Source organism: Cimex lectularius, unplaced genomic scaffold (genome assembly GCF_000648675.2).
Source record: "Cimex lectularius strain Harlan isolate CLEC.00 unplaced genomic scaffold, Clec_2.1 scaffold237, whole genome shotgun sequence".
In the NCBI taxonomy this organism is placed as follows: domain Eukaryota; kingdom Metazoa; phylum Arthropoda; class Insecta; order Hemiptera; family Cimicidae; genus Cimex; species Cimex lectularius.
The window spans coordinates 32,744-54,414 of NW_019392868.1; the positions used below are offsets into that span (position 1 = coordinate 32,744).

The following is a 21,671-nucleotide window of genomic DNA, read 5'->3' on the forward strand; positions in this document are numbered from 1 at the left end:
TGGAAAATGTATTGGAGCTTCTCCTTTGTCGAGCCACTGTCCAGAACGTCTAGTGTTATCGTAGAGAATCCACTTTTCGTCACATGTAACAATTCTGGCCAGAAATGGGTCATTTTTGTTTCGACAAAGAAGTGATGCACAAACATCAAAGCGCTGATTTTTTTGGCGATCGTTTAATGAGTGTGGAACCCAATTTTCGAGTTTTTTCACTTTTCCAATCGCCTTGAGGTGGTCAGCGACGGTCGTTTTACTGACTTTGAGTTGCTCTGCACCCACCACTGATCGCAGAACATCATCATTAAGAGAGGAAGGCCTTCCACGACCTTCTTCATCTTCAAGGCTGAAATCTCCCTCCCGAAATTTTTTAAACCACCTTTGCACAGTGCACTCATTAACACAACCCTCGCCCCAGACTTGGTTAATGTTTCTAGCCGTTTGGGCTCCGCTTCGGCCGAGTTTAAACTCGTAAAAGAAAATCGTACGAAATTCTCGCTTTGACATTATAAGGATGACTGAATTATTTCCAAGTAGCGGAATGCTACAGAGGTAAACAAACAATATCATTTGGAAGAGGATTAATAAGTGTTGACATTCATACAAATGAGTAATCCTGTAAACGTAAACAGAATATTTTATATAGATTTTTTTTAATGAAAACTTAAAATCCTGCATTATTTTCCGGACAACCCAATATTTTTTCCTGTTCGCCACTCTGTGCCACAGTTTGCGTCGTCCAAACCACATCGGGCTGTCGTAGAAGAGGAATTAAACGTAGGCGCCTCGTCAAGAACATCATCAGGATGCTGGAGAGGTGAACGTGAAAGATGATTGAGTGGAGTGTGGAGTAAAAATCGGGAGCGACTTTTGGGCGGTGCGGAGCGGCGGGCGAGGGCCGTTGTTTATCGGTTGGAGGGGCGCCGGCTGGAATGGCGACCCGCCCGTTCACTGCGCCACCGGCGTGACTCAGAGAAAGCCACTCGCCAGTCTTTGGACAGACGGTGTCAGGTACGGACGAACGGTTTCGGCGCCTGTCCGCTCTGCGTCGCGTTTTCGGCCCCGATTCCAGGTGAAAACCGTCCCAAATGTGCGTGAATTTATGGCGGCGCGAGTGCTTTTCATCGGCATTGCGTGTACTGTCGGATTAATAGCTGGCGAAACGATCGGTGAGTTGTTTATAGTAAACTTTTTCCCGTCTCGACCTTGTAAACAAACCTCATCCACGCCGTCGTCACTTTTCTTACATCGGTCGTGCGGCCGTCGCGACGCGTACCCGGCTCAGGTGTCGCAGGCCGGCCGGTGAGTCGCGTCGCGCGATGCCGTCACGTGTCTCGCCTCGAGGCGGATCCCGGCCCCAGCCGCGCAGATTCCGGGGTTTGTTGACGGAGGGACCGGGGGTTGCCACCCTCTACCTGCGTCCTGCACCGGCCTCGGCTTTTGGCAAGAGCTGGCAACGTCCTCTCGGGCCCAATTACGAAATGTGTATTGAAAACCTGTGTTGCCCCCTCTCTCTTTCGTCCTACCTCCGCTTACCGGCCGCCCTCTCTATTTTCGCTTTCGCATTCTTCTTCTTTTAATCGCTTTCTTGTCCTCAAGATCGAACCGGGAGGATTCGGCCGCGATGTCCCGAGAAGCGCGAATCCGCCCGGAATCCGCTTTGGACGCCGACCTCGGACGCCTCGCCCAGGCAGCAGGCTTTTACATTAACAATCCGGATCTGACTCTCCAGAAACGAATTTAGTTAACAATGACATCTTCCAAACGTTCTGGATCTGAGTACGTCGTGTCGCATGATGTTTGGCCGACGCGTTTAACTCATTTTCTAATGGTAGCATCTACCGATCAAAAAAATTCTTTCTTTTAACACACCTTTTTAATTTGAGTAATGATGTAAATGATCACCGGATGAAGAAAACACCAAAAAAGCTTTCGCCATATATTATAACATCTTCAGGTTGTAAATAAAACAAAATACAAGTTTGTTAATACTCAGATGAAATACTTTTTCCAGATACAAATTAAGATTTACATTTTAGTAATGGTCGAGATTAAAATATACAAAAGTTGATGTCAACAAGCATTATTTAGCGCCCCGAGAATGAGAAAATACACATGTCCACACGCTTATGCATTTAAAATATGTATTTCCCATTCTGGGGCCTGTAAAGAATTCTTGTTGACTGCAACTTTTGTGAAATTCAATCTACAGGGCATCCTTTTATATGGCTGAATTTCTCTTGAACCAATGACAGTACCAAAAAAAAAGTTGAATATTTTTTAGTCGTTTGGAATCTTTACCTTTTGGATAAAAATTGTGCAGGGTACCTCAGGTCCAGTTAAACTTCAAAATTTGAAATACGACGCTATACATCCTGACACATCATTTTGAAGATTTTTTTTACGCTGAAAACAATGGTGCAATCGGATTTTAAATTGGTCATAAAATGACACTGAATAAATAATAACCAAATGACTTTTGTTTTTAACTTTTTGCCATTACTTTATCATTTTTTGACCAATTTAAAATCCGATTGCACCGTTGTTTTCAGCGTAAAAAATCATTCAAAATGATGTGTCAGGATGTACACGTTTTGTTGATTTATCGCCCAACTTGTGCAGATAATGTTTTCTTGGTTGTTATCAGGGATGTGGTCAAAGAAAATATTTTTAATTTTAAATCTTCGCCTAGCTTTCTTCAGGGCTTGAGTTTTAGACAGACGTATATAAACTTATATTTTTTCACTTTTTTCCGAACCTTGAACTATGAATTGACCAGAGTAGTTTTATATAATATCACTGACAGTAAAAATAAAATAAATATCAGTCATTTTTGTTTTTATTTTTATTTTTAGTGTTATAAAACTAGTCATTTCATAGTTGAAAAGGTGAAGAAAAAAGTGAGAAGTTTTTCAGGATGTATAGGGTCGTATTTGAAATTTTGAAGTTGAAATGGGCCTGAGGTACCCTGTATAATTTTTCTCCGAAAGGTAAAGATTTGAAACTAGACTAAAGAATATTAAACACATTTTTTTATGGCCTCATTGTTAAAGAGAAATTCAGCCAAAAAAGGACACCCTGTCGATCATTACTGTAAGAAATTTAAATCTTAAATTGTGTATCATGAAAAAGGATTTGCCATGTGAGCCATTGCTTATTAAAAAACTTGATTTCTGTTTTATTTAGACCCTGGTGATGTTATATGTGAGAAAGCACGGCACTTTTTTTGGTGTTTTCTTCATCCGATGACCATTTACATGATCCTGATCCTCACTCAATTTCACTGGTCGATCTTCACATCATACACATTTAATAACACCTTTTTTTAAAAAGTAAGTCAAGAAAACATACTGTTCAATACACATATACAAATCGATGAATTTTGACAGTTAAAAGGATCGTAGAATAGATAATGCTTTTGTGATGTTTTGACAACGTCCTGGAGAATGAAATTCTGCCCAGATTTGCGATGGAATTGGTTGACCTGGCCGGGCTGGCAGGTGCACCCGCCTCCAAACACAACACGACCATTACTTGCCATAACACATTTTGTAGTTGTTACGCCTCTGAAGTGTTTTAGAACCGTTTTCTACATCGGCATTAATAGTTAAAAGTTGCCCACTTGCCGAATTCTGAATGAACGTTTTGTTTTGAAGGAATTGATATAAAGGAAATTTCAACAAAATTTTCGAGTAATACATGAATCGTCGGACACGCCTTAAGGCGGAAGAAGTGTTGAACTTGGACAGTTTTTCTCGTCAGAACTTTCGAACAAGGGCGGTTTGTGTCTTGGGCTTTTTCCGAAATCCTCTCGTAGACCTTGAATTCACAAAAGCATCACAAAGGTTGCGTGTAACAATTACAATCCGACGATATCACAGAATTATAATGAGATTAAGAGATGCCTATGCTAATAACAGCCTTGCCATTCAGTCATCGAGCTTAATGGCTTTTCTTGGAGGTAAACAACGAACTTTCTTTTGTGTCCGTATTCTCTGAGAAAAGATTCGTTACGTTTCAAGTCTCTGTATTTACTGGTGCGATACATGGTGAAATCAGTGTCTCAGACGGATGTGTTCTGACCTTCTAGAAGACGGTTTAGTTTTTTAGGTCCGTCTGTCTGTAAGCCAAATTTTTACCACCTCGTGTGGCCCGCCTAGAAAAAAAGTCCGTATTACGAGTCTGTTTTTGCATTTCCTGTCAGTGATCGTATCTCTTGGTCCGATAAATAATCTCGTTTAACAGTTTGATAGTGCAGAATAGTAAAAGCTTTTAAGAGTTGCATGTCTCGGCGCCAGCACCCCGAAGTTCTTCGCCATCTCTTCGTTCGGCTCGTCAGATTTTTTCGGTTCCTCTTTGAATTTTGTTTCACGACGAAGACGTGGAATTCGGGGATACCCGGTGGAGATGCTGGTTTCTCCCGCGTCGGAGGCTCAGGGTCGAGTCGACTGCGTCATCCGGATACAGGAGAGAATGGAATTTTTAGGAAACTGCGACTGTTTTATACACCCCTGACAAGCTGCTTTAGTCGAGCTTTTAGCTACTGTATCCAGGCTGACAGGTTGATAAATTAAGCTTTTCAGTACGTAACCTTTTTTTCTAGCTGTCAAGTGTCGGAACTTTTAAATTTATACTTGTGCTAAAATGTTAAAAGTAAAGATATGTCGTATTGAATCGCGCCGTGTTCGCAGCATCAATATTTCTTCGGTAGCTTCAACAAGCAGATAAATTTTCTAAAGTGACGACTTAAAATAAATTTCTTCTGTGTCTTTTTGTTTTTAAGGACTTGAGTCTTATAATAAAACTAATGGCCTGTTGGGGCAATAACCCCATTCTATTGTCAGAATCATGGAACTATGATTTATGAACGTGGGAAAATGGATTGCTAATACCAACTCGATAGTACTAATACCAACTGTAAAATTACTAGTTTTATTCTCCCATGCCGTTGGGGTATAAACATCCTGTGGGCTTAGAACAGAAATTAACATTGGCCGCTTTGACGAAAGTGAAAAACGATGTGTCGATGATCTGGCAGTTCTCCTTCTGAAGAACTCCAGTAACTTTTTCTGCCGTAAATTTGTTAAATCTACTCACATCTGTCCGTACGCGATAAACAAAAGGTCAAGTTAAAATTGTCATCTTCCATTCAGCTTCAGTCCTGTAAGTTAGCATAGTCCATATGCTCGTGGGTGTTCACTCAGGGGTGTAGTGACGATAGTGGTTGCGTGGTTCAACTGGATGTTGTTCCAAGGGTTGTCCAATGCAAAGGAGAGAATAAAACTCTCGTTTAAAAAAAACAACAACGCTTTATTGAAATAAACGGCCAGTGCTATATTACAGTAAATACAAGGAAACTTAAACAACCTATTCTTGGTGTGCTTGTTGCTTAATGGATTCGCTATATCTACTACAAGTTATTTTGATCTAACAAGTCGTATATAGTCTCCGATGTTTAACGTCAGGATCCCGGATTTCTTGTAGTTGTAACTACTTTTGGCTAGCTAACTCTTTCCCCTTAAATTGTGCTTCCCCCGGAAGGGTATGTAGCACGGTAGTGTCAGCGGCTCCGGGTGGTTTCTTGAGGTTACGCTGCTATGCAGAGAGGCCAGTAAACCATAAAGGACAAGTCAACAGGCTTGTGGTTGTTTACACAGGGGTGTAGTGACGATAGGGGTTGCATGGTTCAACTGGATGTTGTTCCAACGAACGTTGTCCAATGCAAAGGAGAATAAAACTTTCGTTTAAAAAAACAACAACGCTTTATTGAAATAAACGGCCAGTGCTATATTACAGTAAATACAATGAAACTTTAACAACCTATTCTTGGTGTGTTTGTTGCTTAATGGATTCGCTATATCTACTACAAGTTATTTTGATCTAACAAGTCGTATATAGTCTCCGATGTTTAACGTCAGGATCCCGGATTTCTTATAGTTGTAACTAGTTTTGGCTAGCTAACTCCTCTCCCTTAAATTGTGCCTCCCCCGGAAATGTAGCCCGGTGGTGTCAGGGGCTCCGGGTGGTTTCTTGAGGTTACGCTGCTATGCAGAGAGGCCAGTAAACCATAAAGGACAAGTCAACAGGCTTGTGGTTGTTTACACAGGGGTGTAGTGACGATAGGGGTTGCATGGTTCAACTGGATGTTGTTCCAACGAACGTTGTCCAATGCAAGGGAGAATAAAACTCTCGTTTAAAAAAAACACTTTATTGAAATAAACGGCCAGTGCTAGATTACAGTAAATACAATGAAACTTAAACAACCTATTCTTGTTGTGAATGTTGCTTATTGGATTCACTATATCTACTACAAGTTATTTTGATCTAACAAGTATATAGTCTCCGTTGTTTGGCGTCAGGATCCCTGATTTCTTATAGTTGTAGCTAGTTTTGGCTAGCTAACTCCTCTCCCTTAAATTGTGCTTCCCCCGGAAATGTAGCACGGTGGTATCAGCGGCTCCGGGTGGTTTCTTGAGGTTACGCTGCTATGCAGAGAGGCCAGTAAACCATAAAGGATTATAGTCAATAGGCTTGTGGTTGTCGACACAGGGGTGTAGTGCCGGTAGAGGTTACATGGTTCATTTGGATGTTGTTCAAGCGAACGTTGTCCAATGCATCACTGGATTATAGAAGTTGGTCTTGCAGTAGATCCATCTTGGTGACACCCACGATATTCGGTTTTTCATACTGGTGCGATGAGAGACTCAGCATCCTCTTACGGCATAACATAAATGGGTGTTTTAGACTACAGTAAATAGAATGCAACTTAACCTATTCTTGGTGTGAATGTTGGTTAATGGATACTGCTATATTTCTACGAGTTCTTTTGATCTCACAAGTCTTCTAAAGTCCCCGATGTGTCGGAGCAGCATCGCTGATAATCTGTTATAGATTTAGCTAACTTGTATTCGTCAACATAACGGTTTTTAGCCAAAATGCCACCAAGGGCTGTCTAACCTGCCCCGAATTTCTTTTCTTGAGGCAGGAAAAGAGGCAAATGCCATTGTGCTGTTGTAATTCCGCATGCTCGTTCCTAAAATTTGGATAATTAAGGAATAGTTCGTTTCACTCCAAACTGATTTCTGATTCGGGGGAAATATGCTCATTGTGGCTGTTACAGTACTTTTCAGTACCAAAAAACAGTAAAAATGTAGTACAGAATAACGCAACAACGTTAGAACTGAAAAGTACTGCAACTTAACTGCAAGGCGTTAAGGCGACATCCCAAATTTGAATTCCGGCGCCGGCCCCCACCACTCCCACAATCATAATTTTTAAATATTTATTTAACGTCCTCACAATTAATAATTTATACTTTTGATCATTTTTCGAATAATTTGGAGGTCAGGGATTTCGTTTAAGCTGTCAAGAGCGAAAATCCGTGGATCGGTTTGGCCGTATTTTTGATTTAAGGTTATATTCACAATTATATGATGACTGTTAAATACTCCGCTTAAAACTGTCCACTTGTAAGGTTTGTGAAGTTCAAGTTTGTCACATTTAAAACAAAACTCGATTTTAGCCCAGAAACGTACTTCCTGTGGGAACACTTTTTCAGCAAAGCACCGCCTACCGCACAGTTGTGACCAATTTCATCCGTTCCTAGAAATTTAGGGAGGCGAAGAATTGTCCAAAGAAGGAAAATAGGTGTTTCTTATTCAAATGAAATCGTTCTGACCGAGGACGCCTGGATATGATAACATTCATTGTATAATCCGTTCGATCGACTCTGTCGACTCTTGGGATTCCGTCCGTTTCCCCGATATTTCTTAACCGGAAATCGTCGACGTCCGGGTTGAAGTCGACGCTTTGACGAAACGGACGGATCGATCCTCAAACCCCTGACCTTTGTCTGCAGCCTTCAGCCTTTTAGAGCCGATCGTATCGCAAAATCAGGGACCTTTATTTCGCCGAAGGAAACGTATAAAATAATCCATTATGTATAGTGGTCTATTGAGTGGCATAGGCGTGGGTTGGAATTCCGCTTTTCACTTCAGCCAAGACCTTTCATAAAAAGAATAATTAATTGAAAGTATAACATAATATTTTAAAGAGGGAGACGTCCGAGAGGGCGGGCGAATATACCTCTACGAAATATAACAAATCAAATTCAATTTATCTGCCTTCTTCTCGCGGAAAGTGGCAAAGAAAGTTAAAACTTGGAAGCTTTCGCAGTTCTGACTGGCGGAGTCGAGCCGAATCGGCGAATTTTTTTCTGCTCCCCATTGAAAAAGGAGTTTGCCAACGGAATTCCATTCTTCACAATTAAAATAGAGCAACATTTTTCAGATCTATAGCTTGATAGTTATGTTATGATCATCATCATAATTTATATCATCTTGTTATGTGTGCTAAGCCTCGTGCATGGAAATCTTGAACCGGCATGACGTTACCTTTTCTATGATGAACTATGTAATATAGTACTATATTAAATATAAAAAAAACAACACATAGGTAATCCTAGCTTACCATTACTCGAAACAAACCCGCCCGACACGAATATTTGATATATATATTGAACAAAAGTGTGTGGTGTTTAGTGACCGTTAGTTAATGATTATTCGGAGATCGTGAGATCGGTCTGGTGTGACGTAGGTTTTAGAAAAATATTTTCTTTATCGTACCAACGTTTCAATCTTCATTGAGATCATTTTCAGGTGTCAAAGTGTTTGTTTTCCGTGTAGATGGGTCATTCTTGTCTATATGTAGATATAGTCAAGAATGACAGCCCTGAAGATGACCACAATAAAGATCGAAACGTTGGCACGATGAAGAAAGTATTTTTCTAAAACCTACGCCACACCAGACCGCATCTCACGATCTCCAAATAATCATTGAACATAAGTTCAAATCGATACTTAAGAAGTCAAATCAGTACGCCTATCCTCTTGATTTTTGTGTACAGACGCGTTTAGCATTTTCCCATCTTCAGTGTTTGGCTGGTTTTTGTGGAATTTCACAAAAAATCGGTAGACCAAGATGGTAGTCACAGTTATGAAACAATAGGTTTATCAGGAGGAAATCTCACAATTTTTCTGATGAACAATGCAGGCGTCGAGTCAACCCCCGGCCGTTGAAACTACTCCGAGGCCGACTCTTGGGAAATCAATTTTTCCGGATCTAGGAATTCTTTGATTGTGTGCTTTCAATAATTGAACTACTGGCCTTTTATATTATTAATTTGGAAAATATTTAAGTTGTATGAAGAATGGGGAGTATTGCCTTTTTTCATACCTATTCGAATACCTGCTTGTCTTATGTGGGAAACCTATATAGGTAACTATCCGTATTATTCATACTAGATATATACAAAAATGGCTTTATTATACACTTTTCACATAATTGTTTTAAAGGTGTTTTATTAGAAAAATGGAATTTTTAACACTAATTTGTCTTATTTAAATTTTTTGGTTTATGATTATTTGGAGATCGTGAAATTGGTTTATGTTAGGAAACATTTCCACGTATTTTTTTTTAAATAAAAAAGTAAATATATTACTTATTTACATTTATTTGGGCGTTTCGGGTATTTACACACGTCAGAATATATATACATATACATATATGTATTTTATATNGATGATCTCAATAAAGATCGAAACGTTGGCACGATAAAGAAAATGTTTTTCTAAAACCTACATCACACCAGACCGCATCTCACGATCTCCGAATAATCATTGACTAAGGGTCACTAAACGCCACACAAATATATAAATATATATATGTAAATTTAGTCTATAACATTTGCAATTACCACTGATTGTGCAAACCGACGTGGGTAGGTGACCTAGTGCCCCTACAATAAATAGGTGTCACATTATCATTACACAGGTATTAAATTTTAAAAATATATATATTTTTTAAATTAATAACACCAAAAATTAAGCCATGCTCAAAAGTAAAATTTTTTCAATACTTACTTATTGTTTATTTCGTATTTTTCTTTTTTTTTATAAACTTTTAAACTATTTTCTTCTTTTTTTGAACTATTTACAAAGGTACCGACGTGCCATTACCACTGATTGTGCAAACCGTAGTGGGTAGGTTGACCTAGTGCCCCTTATAATAAATAGGTGCAACATAATGCAGGTATTTAATTTTTAAATTTTTTTCCAGTTAATAATAATAATAATTAAGTCATTTGCAATTTTTTTTTTCACTATTTACTTAAAGAGTAAAGACATGCCATTACCACTGATTGTGCAAACCGTAGTGGGTAGGTTGACCTAGTGCCCCTTATAATAAATAGGTGCAACATAATGCAGGTATTTAATTTTTAAATTTTTTTCCAGTTAATAATAATAATAATTAAGTCATTTGCAATTTTTTTTTTCACTATTTACTTAAAGAGTAAAGACATGCCATTACCACTGATTGTGCAAACCGTCGTATGTAGGTGACCTGCTGCCCCTTACAATAAATAGGTGTCACATTATACAGGTATTAAATAAAAAAAATTAATTAATAATAATTAAGTCATTCGCAAAAGTTAATTTTTTTTCAAGGGTAAAGACGTGCTATTACCACTGATTGCGTAAACCGTAGTGGGTAGGTTGACCTAGTGCCCCTTACAATTTATGGTGCCACATAAAACAGCCATTGAATTATTTTTAACTTGATTAATTATTTTTTGAATTAATACTAAAAATAATAATAATTAAGTCATTGGCAAAAGTTGAATTTTTTTCACTATTTATGCATTGCTTATTTCGTATTTTTCTTTTTTGTAAATATTTTTATATAAGGTTTTTGTTGAAATGAAAAAGTCAGTGTCACGGGCGGGATTCGAACCCACGAACTTCGGCTAAATACGCCGCTGCCCTACCACTTGAGCTATCGTTTTTTTAACGTTTTCATTTCAACCAAAAACCTTATATAAAAATATTAATTAATTGAAAGAAGTAATTTGGTCAATAGACTACTAAATATATTAGATTTTTTTATAAATGTTTGACTATCTTCTTTTTTTGAACTAAGAAAGACATGCCATTACCTCTGATTGAGTAAACCGTTGTGAGGGTTCATACTATTTTTGCGCCATTCCGCTTTTCGCGAATTTATCGGAATGAATTTATTTTATTTGTATAGTGAAAAAACCGCTCTCTTACACACTGATTTTGCAAGAAATATCAATAATCAAGCCATCTATGGCGCGAAGCTTTTTCTTTTTTGGGCTCCTTGGCATTTCGACGCTTAACATCGTTATGGGGAATGGAGACTATTACTTTTTTCGAACCTATTCGAATGCCTCCTTGTCTTGTATGGAAAAACTCGTTTTGTAGAAGCTTATCTGTCCATATTAGATAGATAAATGCTCTTATTAGTTACTTTTTGTTTGTTTATATTATATTGTTGTTTTGACTGTTTACTGTGGTAAAGACAACAAACACTGGTTGTGCTAACTGTTGTAGTTAGTCCATTTATATTTTATTGGTATAATTGACCAAGTTATTTCTTTCAGTTAATTATTCTTTTTATGTAAGGTATATTGTACATTCCTTATATAAAAAGAATTATTAATTGAAAGAAGTAACTTGGTCATTTAGACCACTCAAACATAAATGGATTAATATTTAGTAAGAAGCATCACTTCACTAACAGCTCCCTTTGGCCACTTCATAACTGGCTGAGAATCCAATCCTGATTACACGACATTTGAAAATTGCAAAAAGGAGGGAAAATTCCAACGGTTGCAGGTTGAGATGGAGAGTTGGTGTCCGAGAGGATCGAAGTCACGGTAGCTCAAATGGTTAGAGCAGCTGCGTATTTAGCCGAAGGTCGTGGGTTCGAATCCCGCCCTTGACACTGACTTTTTTATCTCAACCAAGACTTTACATGAAAGAATATTTCATTGAAATGTTATAGGTAGATTGACCTAATGTCCCTAATAGTAAATAAGTGCAACAACATGGGTTTTTTAAAATTTATTTTCAACCAAAATAATCTTACATTATGTATTTTCTATATTATAATGAGGTTATCAAACATTTACATAACAGATACCAGTCAATCAGATAATCATAGAGTTCACTCTCTGTTAATGTTGTGAAAAAATATATATTTTGATCTATACTAACTCAGAATTGGAGAGATGCGATAAAATGACATACGTTTTCTATTTCTTTAATATTGCCCAGTCTACGTAACTGACACAATCTGTATTAAATGGCCTTTAATTTAAGTGTAATAATGCGCAATGTGACTGAATGATTAATTTTACGTTTTAATTTAGTGCAAACAGCATGATAGATTCCATTTTACCCCAGTATTTGCCTTCTGAGATTGAACAATACCATCAATTAACTTTGTAATACTTTGCCCCGGTTTTTGAATCTCCATTGTTTGTGTTTATATCAATAATAAAGTTGTACTTATTTTTCCATTCACCGAATTAAGAAATATTTTTTCATTTATTGTTTTAGCTATTAAATAAGGTAGTCTATTTGCAGGCGTTTTTAAAACTTTTATTTTTTACTTTACATGTAAAGTTAAAGTGTACATAAACATTCTACTTTTGCCCAGTTCTAAATTTACGATAGTTGGGACTATTAAATCGAATAGTTTCTTAACAAAAAAACCTTTGTAATTTTTCCAAATCTCTGTAACTCCTTGGCGCACCAAACTTGAGCTGCGTAACACATTATACGGGATGTAGAATAAAAGTGCTTTGCATTTTGATTCAACTGCATTCTTCCAAAACAGAAACTGGAAATGGCCATAGCCAATTTTTCTTTTAGATGGTTATCAAACTTAAAGGAGAGCGTTAAAGAACACCCAAATATTTCTATTTTTTACTGTTTTAATTAATTTTGCATTGAAGATTCTAATTTTTGACCGGTCTATCTCCCCTTCTTTTACAATCCGTAATTTTTTGTTTGTATAGACCACATTGTTTACAATTATCACTATGGGAGTCAATCATTAGGTGCGGTATGATGAGCAATAAGGACAATATCACCCTAGTATAGTAAAATAGGTTCCTTTATCTACCAAGCCCTTTAAGTAAAGAGAGAACATGACGGGTGTCAGAAGTCAGCCCTGTTTAACCCCGTTTGACTATCGAAGTACTCTGTCCGATCTTCCGCACTCTAAAACGCTCTTGAATATTCTCATATAACACTAGAAACACTAGTCTTGTTATATTACGAATTAATTTGTCAGCCCATGTTGCGATAACAATAAATTCGTATAATAGAATCAAAGGGCTTAATCAATAAAGATAAAAATTGACATTTACGTATTGATGTGTGCAAGAAAAACCAACCAAGTGTGGAGTGAAGCTTTTTGTTTTTGGGTTCTTCGCATTACGTCGAAGATAATTTAACAGGGAAAATGAAAAAATGCTATGATCTGTTTCATGTTGCTACAGTAAAAATATTCAAATTTATACACGGTTTTTCAAAATGAAAAATTCGTGTCACAGGCGGTATTGGTGGAACCCACAAACTTCGAATCAATTCTCTGATGCTCTTACCACTTGAGCTACCGTTACCCCGAAGGTCGTGGGTTCGAGTCTGCCTGTGAAAAAAAATTTCATTTCGAAAAATCGTGTATAATCGGTTTGAATATTTTTACACTAGGCAACGTGAAATAGAACAAAGCATTTTTTCCTAATCCCTCGTAACTTAATGTCCTCGAAGAATACAAAAATAAAAAACTTCACACCACTATTTTACTGATTTTTTTACATTTAATTTTTATTACATGTTCCAATTAATTATACGGAAGTGAACGGTTTTTCGAAATGAAAAAATTTTTGTCACAGGCGGGACTCGAACCCTCGATCTTCTGGAGTACGGTAGCTCAAATGGTAAGAGGATCAGAGTATTGATTCGAAGTTCGTGGGTTCGAGTCCCGCCTGTGACAAAAAAGTTTCATTTCGAAAAATCGTGTGTAATTAATTTACATGGATAATAAACGTTATAATAAAAATAAAATAAAGTAAAAATGAATGGTAATTTAGATTGATCTAGTTTGCGAGTAACCTGAATTCGTTAGGAGATTACTATTTAGATACGCAAACGAATGGAGCTTTCAGTTTTTAATTGTCGGCGTCATTATTTTCCTACCTTTCCCAATAATCGGGACAATATTCCGTAGGAAAAACTAATACTAGCAATAAAACTCCGATGTGTTAAACTCATAAAAGTCCGTGCCGACCGGATTTGAACAGAATAAAATAAACAAAGCCAAATTGAACCAGTTTATGTGGGAGCACGTTATAAAAGTATTGTATTGTTATTTAACACATTAGGTTAAAAGGGTTTTCGCTTTGAAAAGCAATTTTAATATGATGTTTATGCGTCTGATTTGTTTGTTTTGCCAACAACGCTTTTGCCGCGATGGAGTCGGACACGCGGAATAGAGGCACATCAACCGTTCATTTAATAAGCCGAAACGTTTAGGAAAAACGATTACATTTTAAGTTGGACAAACAGTTAGCCTAATCGTATTGGCCGACACTGGCGGTTAATCGTCGTCTTGTTTTGTGTTTGTGATTCTGGGTTACGTTTGTGTTTTTCAGCCCGCGGACGTCGAAGATAAAAGTTTATGGTTGTCTGAGACGGAGAGAGGTTCGGAGGCACTCACGAACCCACGCAGCATTCTGTATAAAAATAAAAATTCACTCCCATAATGAAAATTGCCCGACCAATTTTGTCGTAACGCTTCAACGCGTCCGAAAAAATATCCGTTTCCCGAAAAGTACGATTTCCACCGTCTTTAATAAAAAGGGACGCCGAGTCGAGGGGGAATTCAGTCTCGGAAAGTTCTTATCTACAGCGATTGTATCGAACCTGACTCAATATTTTATAATTGATAAAATCCTCTGGTCAGACAAGGATTAGATTTCTCCGAATATGCTCTGTGGCCGCGGGAGTACCGCAGGGCTCTGTGCTCGGACCAATCTAACTCCTTCAACTGCATGTGTTCCCACTACCACATCACCCTTCTTGCATCTTTTGCCGATGTCATTTTAAATATTTATTTACATTGTGCATTATGACAATTAATTAAGGTTTTTAGTTGAGATGAAAAAAAGCTAATGGCTCGAGAGGGATTCGTACCCACGACCTTCGGCTTGATACGCCGTTGCTCTACCACCTGAGCTATCGTGACCTCGATCCACTCGGACATCAACTCCCCATCTCATCCCCACCTTATGAGTTTTCCCTCCTTGTCCAATTGTCGTCGAGAATTCAAACCGATTACACGACATTTGAAAAATGGCAAAAAGAGGATCATGATAGCTCAGGTGGTAGAGCAGCGGCGTATCTAGCCGAAGGTCGTGGGTTCGAATCCCTCTCGTGCCTTTAGCTTTTTTTCATCTCAACTAAAAACCTTAATTAATTGTCATGTATTAATTGGTCAAGCGGACCACGAAAGTAGTGAATTGTGTATTATTGAAAACGGTAAAAGCTGTAATGATACTATGAAATTTTGCAAAATATTTATTACGATCTTTGCGAATCCCCTTCCTAATTTATTTACAAACTTATAAGTTAAATCTGGCAGACGGATTGGTACGATCCATATCCATAATGCGTTTGTTCTTTACTTCATTGAAAAAAAAAATTCGTTTTAATAAAGCAGATATTATTATTATTGTATGTTAAATCCGTGGTTGTGACGTGAAACGAATTAGGGCCCGGTTAGGGCTGAAAAGGTGGACACGTTTTCCCTCGGATTAATAACGAGATCCCTCTTACGTTCTGTGATTCATGGAAATTGCTGCCTTTCTTCGGGAAACGGACGAAAATTTCATTACCCCGCCATCGTGAATTTGTTCCTTTTTTTTTAATAAACGAGGCTGTTTCTCTCATGTGGTCCGGTACCCTCGAAAAACCGTGTAAATAAAATTGACGCCTCTTACATTGCCCCGGAGTCCCTCTGGACACCGCAGGAACTCGTCCAGTTTATTCGGGAGTGCACGCGCGACCCCTTGAATAATGGCCGGGGGTCGTTTATATTTAAACTGATGACCGTGGTGAAATTCTATAATCGCTTTACCAGCCTGGCAGACAACGGTGTGCCATTCTGCGGAAAGTGATCTCACCTTATTAGCGTCAGATCGTGTTTTGTTCGAATCTACTTTACTGCAGAATAAGCGTCAGTTCGACCTTGGGAATAGAGACCGACTGAAATTTTTATTCAACAGATTTACACAAGATCATTCTAAACGTACTCTAGATGTACGATAGAATAAAAAACTTATTATTTTTAGCATTTAATGAATCCTTGTGAAACTGAATGTCTTTTCCCTCCACGACAAAATTTCTAATATCGGATATTTCGCAATCGAAGCGGTCTTCTTCTTGAAAACGTACCTGGTGACAGTAGACTGAAAGATAACGTATCACCCTTCGGCTCGAGATATTGATGAAATTCGACATTTCGACCGGAATGTTTATCTGTTGGACATTTTTGGTGTAAATTTATTTATTTATTTTTTTTTTACAAGGGTTCGCAACAGCAGAGGTTATATCAACCCTCGGGGTGCCGGTATTTTTGAAAAAAAAGCCCATTTATAAGTATGTCGGGTTCGAATGCAGGGCCGCTGGATTCGAACCCGGGACCTTTACCTTACAGTGATGAGCGCCGTGTCAACGTCCGTTGCGGCCTCCGATGCCCCCGATGTAAGTTTATAACACTGGATGGTGATGCTAGAGCGTAGTTTGTTCCCAAAAGATCGTGACATTGTTGACACGGTCCGTCGACTCGCTGTTCTTTCTGTTTTGTGAATTGTGAGTGATTTAGAACAATACATTCATGTTTCCTTATTTCAATCAGTCTTCCTTCGATGTTGATTTTAAGCACAATTTTATTCACGACATTCTTTCTATCACCGAACATTAAAACAGGGTTTTATTATCGAGAAACACCATATCTCAACATAATCTCCATTTTACGGTCTATTTTTGTAATACGATATTTATTATTTAAAAAACAAGTAGGTACTTGTTATATTATAAAACATTATTTATACAAATTTATTTTTAAAAAAGTCGAATTTTTTAGCATACCATGAATAATATATTTCTTCTTTACAATTTACTGCTCTTCTGCTCATGAAACAACTATTATTTGTTTTCAAAAGCAATTTAAGATCAGGATTTGACTACATAGTCAAAAATTATATTTACAGCTGGCTTTCGGTTTTATAAGAATTGTAAAATCTTTAGTTCTTTAGGCAAAATATTTTGTACAAACTAACTAAACTTTAAAAATGATTAGTAGTTGGAAAAGAATGATGATATAGGCTGATGAAGAGTTTAAACTCTTTTATGGTTATTTTATAATGGTTATTATAGTCTGTTAATCAAACAGTCAGCGAAAATCTACAACCTGGCCTAAATATACGGTGAGAATGACCTGAATCTGATCTAGATGACCTGAAGTGATCTAAGTGCGTTCATATATAAAGCTATTGACAGAAATTTATTCTTGATCATGATGATGGTACTTTCCTAGTACCATAATTCACTAGTTACTTCAGTGCAGACTAGATGTACTGTGTCCTTGCTACACATGCTTTTTCTGTTTTTTCTATGTATCCAAGGTTATGCCTCCATTTAACAGTTGCTTCACATTCGAAGGTGATGTGGTTCCTTCCTCGTCAATGCATAATCTACACATGGGATCATCATTGAATATGCCCACGTTACAGGTGTTTTCTCAGATGATAGTGAAAAATATCATCAAACAGTAACCGGTTAATAGTCCTATCTCTGAGTTTACCAGTCTTTATGAGGGTTGTGTTAGCATAAACTCACTGTGTGCGCCTCTAGAATTTATCCTCTTCGCTATTTGTTTGTTTTTTTGGAAACATTCTGTGATAGAGAATATTATGGTTTTGTTATCCCTATCAGTGCCTATAGTGTGCAGTTACTCCCGTTGCCAGTTTGCCAGTGGGTCTGGTTTTTCACTTCCCAAAATGCTTCTGTGTCCTGATCCCTAGATATCATCAGGTTATTGTGTTTCCCTAGGTTTTGGTGATTTTGGTTGCATTCACTGATTAGGTTTGAATAATTTTTTACATGTTTACGCATAAAAGATGCTTGACTATCCGATCTTATGAGGATGTTTTTGCCAGAGTAACCTCTTTTAAGATTTTATACGGCACAAGCATTGGATGGCATGTATTTCACCTTGAAAGACCGAGGAGTTCTTCCCTAATGGGTTTGATTGCTCATGTTTTCGACTTGTACAGAAAGATTATTATATTCTTGTAATGTAATAATAATCTTGAATCACTATGTCAAAATCTGCAATACAACGAGATTAAATGAACCTGGCTGACCTGAGGTCATTGACATAAACTTATACTAACACAACTTCTGCCGTTCTGTTTGCTTAAAGCCAGTAACACACTTACCCGATGCTACCCGACGCAAGCACACGTCGCGTACAGTCCACAGCGTTTATCACAATGATCACTATCACAATCGCAACGCATCTTTTGTTCTTAATGCACTATTTTGAGCAAAACCTTGTAATAAATTGTTAGTTAAATTTTATGAGCTCAACCATCTAATAAATTATTCGTTAAACTTAATTGTTTTAAATAAACTTACTCCTAACCATCATAATTAAACAATGTTTATAAAAACTTATGAATTTTTGATCTCGTTTAATTTTGTTTACATTAAAATAACATGTTGTAATTAATATAACATTAATTACATGTACTTAGTTTGAAATAAACTACGAAAATATGAGTGACCTGTTCTGATGCTACCCGACTTTACAAAATGGTGTAATTTTCCGAGCAAAACTATGAAATAAATTGTTAATTAAATTTTATGAGCAAAACCGTGTAATAAATTGTTCCAATTTTAGTATAATAGCCGAAGCGGGTACAACAAATTGTTAGTTAATATCATTATATCAAAAAATCGTATTCCGGTGTTTTGATTAATTTTGTACCAAACCATTAAAATTAATTTTTTAAATAAAAACCAATTAATTTTTAATCACAGTTAATTTGGTTTATATTAAAATACGTATGTTGTAATTAATATAACGACAATAATACGTGTAGTTTGAATAAAAATATGAGTGCCCTGTTAATTTGTCTTCGACTGTACTCGATGCGAAAATCTGGACAGTGGGGATCGCAGAGTGTCGGGTGGTTAGCTTGGCATAGCATCGGATAGATGTGCACGGGGGTAATGCAACCTTATGAAAAATGGGAGTTTGCATTTGCGTCGAGTAGCATCGGGTAGCTTTGCATGGCGTAGCATCGGGTAAGTGTGTTCCCGGCGTAATGATTTATATGTTTTTTCGCTTTATGTTTTATTCTTTGAGTGATTGTTTAATAAATTGCTCAGCAAGTTAGTCTCAAGAAACAGAATAGTCTTGTCGTGTTGTCTGTATTTTTTTTTTAATTTGTCAGAAGTTTTAGATGTTTTATTTTTTTGGGAAAGCGGAATCTGTTTTCTGCATCAATTGCGTGCACCTGCGGCGAGATATTGATAAACATTCAAATGAAGGTTCGAGTCGAAACGTGGAATTAGGATCGGTGTTAAAGCGGATGGGTTAATCGTAAACAGAGACATCAAAAAGGATTTGAAAAAATCCTGTTGAAGCTCAATTCCAGTCTAAATCGTTCGTAAATAATCTCACTTGTCAAAGTGTGCGTGTTTCAATTTTTATTTATTTGGGTGAACCGTATTTTTCTGGTATCAACACGAGCCGATAAATTCTTACACGCCATGTACATTCTATTCCTGCAATCCTGAATAATTCCGTGATAAACCTGAACTCTTGTAGGCAAAGTACTCTCGCTTCGAATTGCTTGTGAAAAATTTATGTACATCATTGATTTTGTTTTCAATGTGGAAAGAATACTTAATGATATGACTGGTACTATCACTCGTTAATTGTGGATAAGGGTTGTAAAATAATTAAATATTAAATCTGTTTTCAGTAGTTGCAAAAAATTACCAAAAAAATTTGTTACGAGAGTTTGTGGAGGTCTGCTGGGTGAGTCGTTCCCGGATCATACTGATCTCGGCCTATCCTTGCTTGTTTGGTCCGTACGAGATGGTTCGGCAATTCAGTAGGCGGTTTGTGATAGCAACTTCTTTTTATTACTTTTACCAGTAATTTTAATATTTATTTAAACCTCAACATGCTCATTACTGAAGAAGGCGAATGCTGAACCATTTCCAGTAGACCAAAGAATGAGCATAGGCCGATTCGATCTGAACTATTTGTTATCATTTTTCCTTTAAGATTTAATAATTGGCTAGAAGTACCAAACGGCTTTAAAGAAGAATTTACTCTTTGACTACAAAGCTCCCTCCAATGCCAGACACCAAAATCAACGAAAAAAAACGACAGGATCATAGTAATTATAAGGCTAGAAAAATCGACAATCTGACTAACTTGTGATGACGCTCTCATATTTTTAAGTCATAATCTTGCGAAAAGTACTTTAAAAGTGAATTGCTTCTTATTCACTATGTGTACATTTCGTACAAACATTTTTTAGCAGATGAAGTACACGTTTCTCTGCAATTTTGCATCAGTAATTTTTATTGTTCATTCATCATCTGGTGGTTCATCTATTATTTTTTATCTAATATTACACCAAAAGGACCAAACTACTAATTTTAATATTAATAACTTATTTAAAAAATTATCATTATATTATTAATATTATTATATTATCATAAAATATTAGTAATATGCGCATCGCCACAGCGAATATATTTTTCCAATGCTTCATCCCATGGCTTTATGTAGATAGCGCGTAGGAATGCCACTCAATAAGAGAGCTATGCTTGTGTACGGCAGCGAGTATCTGCGTTACCTGTTCCAATTCTTGGAGAAAACAGGTTTGTTTCAATGTATATAGCGATGGTAGTTTTGTGTCCTTAGTGAATGTTAAGAGTGAATGTATTTATTAGCGTGAATGTTTAGTGTGGTAGGGCCTATGGCGGAATATTGAGTAGCCCATCGACAGTCAATTAGTTAGTTATATAATCGGTGTAAAGCGTGATGGAGAAATATCGAGTACTCCACCATCCTAATTGAGTGAATAGTGTGAAAATAGGAAGGAATGTATTTAATAATGAGTGAGAAGGAGAATGTGTTTGGATGTAGGAGCTGCATGAGTTGGGCCGATAAGTTGAACAGCTACTCGTGGTCCAACTTCGGTGAGTGGACGGAAGACTGAGGTCTGACCTCTGCCAACACCCGAGATGGGCGCCACGAAGCCTGGTAATTTATTGCAAATTACAAAACCTGGAATTAACGGTGCACTGTGGGAAGTGATAGTCTCAACTCTGTACATGTGTGTATATACACGCGCATGTTTGAACTTATATAAATCCAAATATTATTCGGAGTCCGGAGATCCATATTTATATAACTAATTGTTTAGGCAGTTTTTCTTATAGATTTATAAAGGGACAATTTAGTGTATTACAAAACTTGTTGGTGTGGGACACATTTTCTAGTCCAGCTTCACTGGAATGCCGGATTAATAGTTAAGTAGTTAAATCAGGGATGGTTAATTCTTTCGGACAGGCGTGGAAACGTTGCGGATTGTCGTCAGATGCGAAAACGTGGGTTTACATCCAGTGTCGAGGGAAGTGCGACAATGGGCACTACTGGACTGGTCAATAAATCTCGTTATTTAGTTCGTTAGTGTTTGGCACACCTGGCCTCTC

General features: G+C 37.3%; 1 protein-coding gene across 3 annotated transcripts in view; it reads left to right on the plus strand.

Annotated features, from left to right (window-relative positions):
* The first annotated feature begins 698 nt into the window (after nt 1–698).
* The window catches only part of LOC106668346 (protogenin-like), a 384,394-nt gene continuing 363,421 nt past the window's right edge, over nt 699–21,671 (plus strand). For all 3 annotated transcript variants that reach the window (XM_014397008.2, XM_014397010.2, XM_014397009.2), the window contains exon 1: nt 699–1,163. In XM_014397008.2, the coding sequence (XP_014252494.1) occupies nt 1,097–1,163 (67 nt within the window). In that variant the 5' untranslated portion in view covers nt 699–1,096. The remainder of the gene's footprint in view (nt 1,164–21,671) is intronic.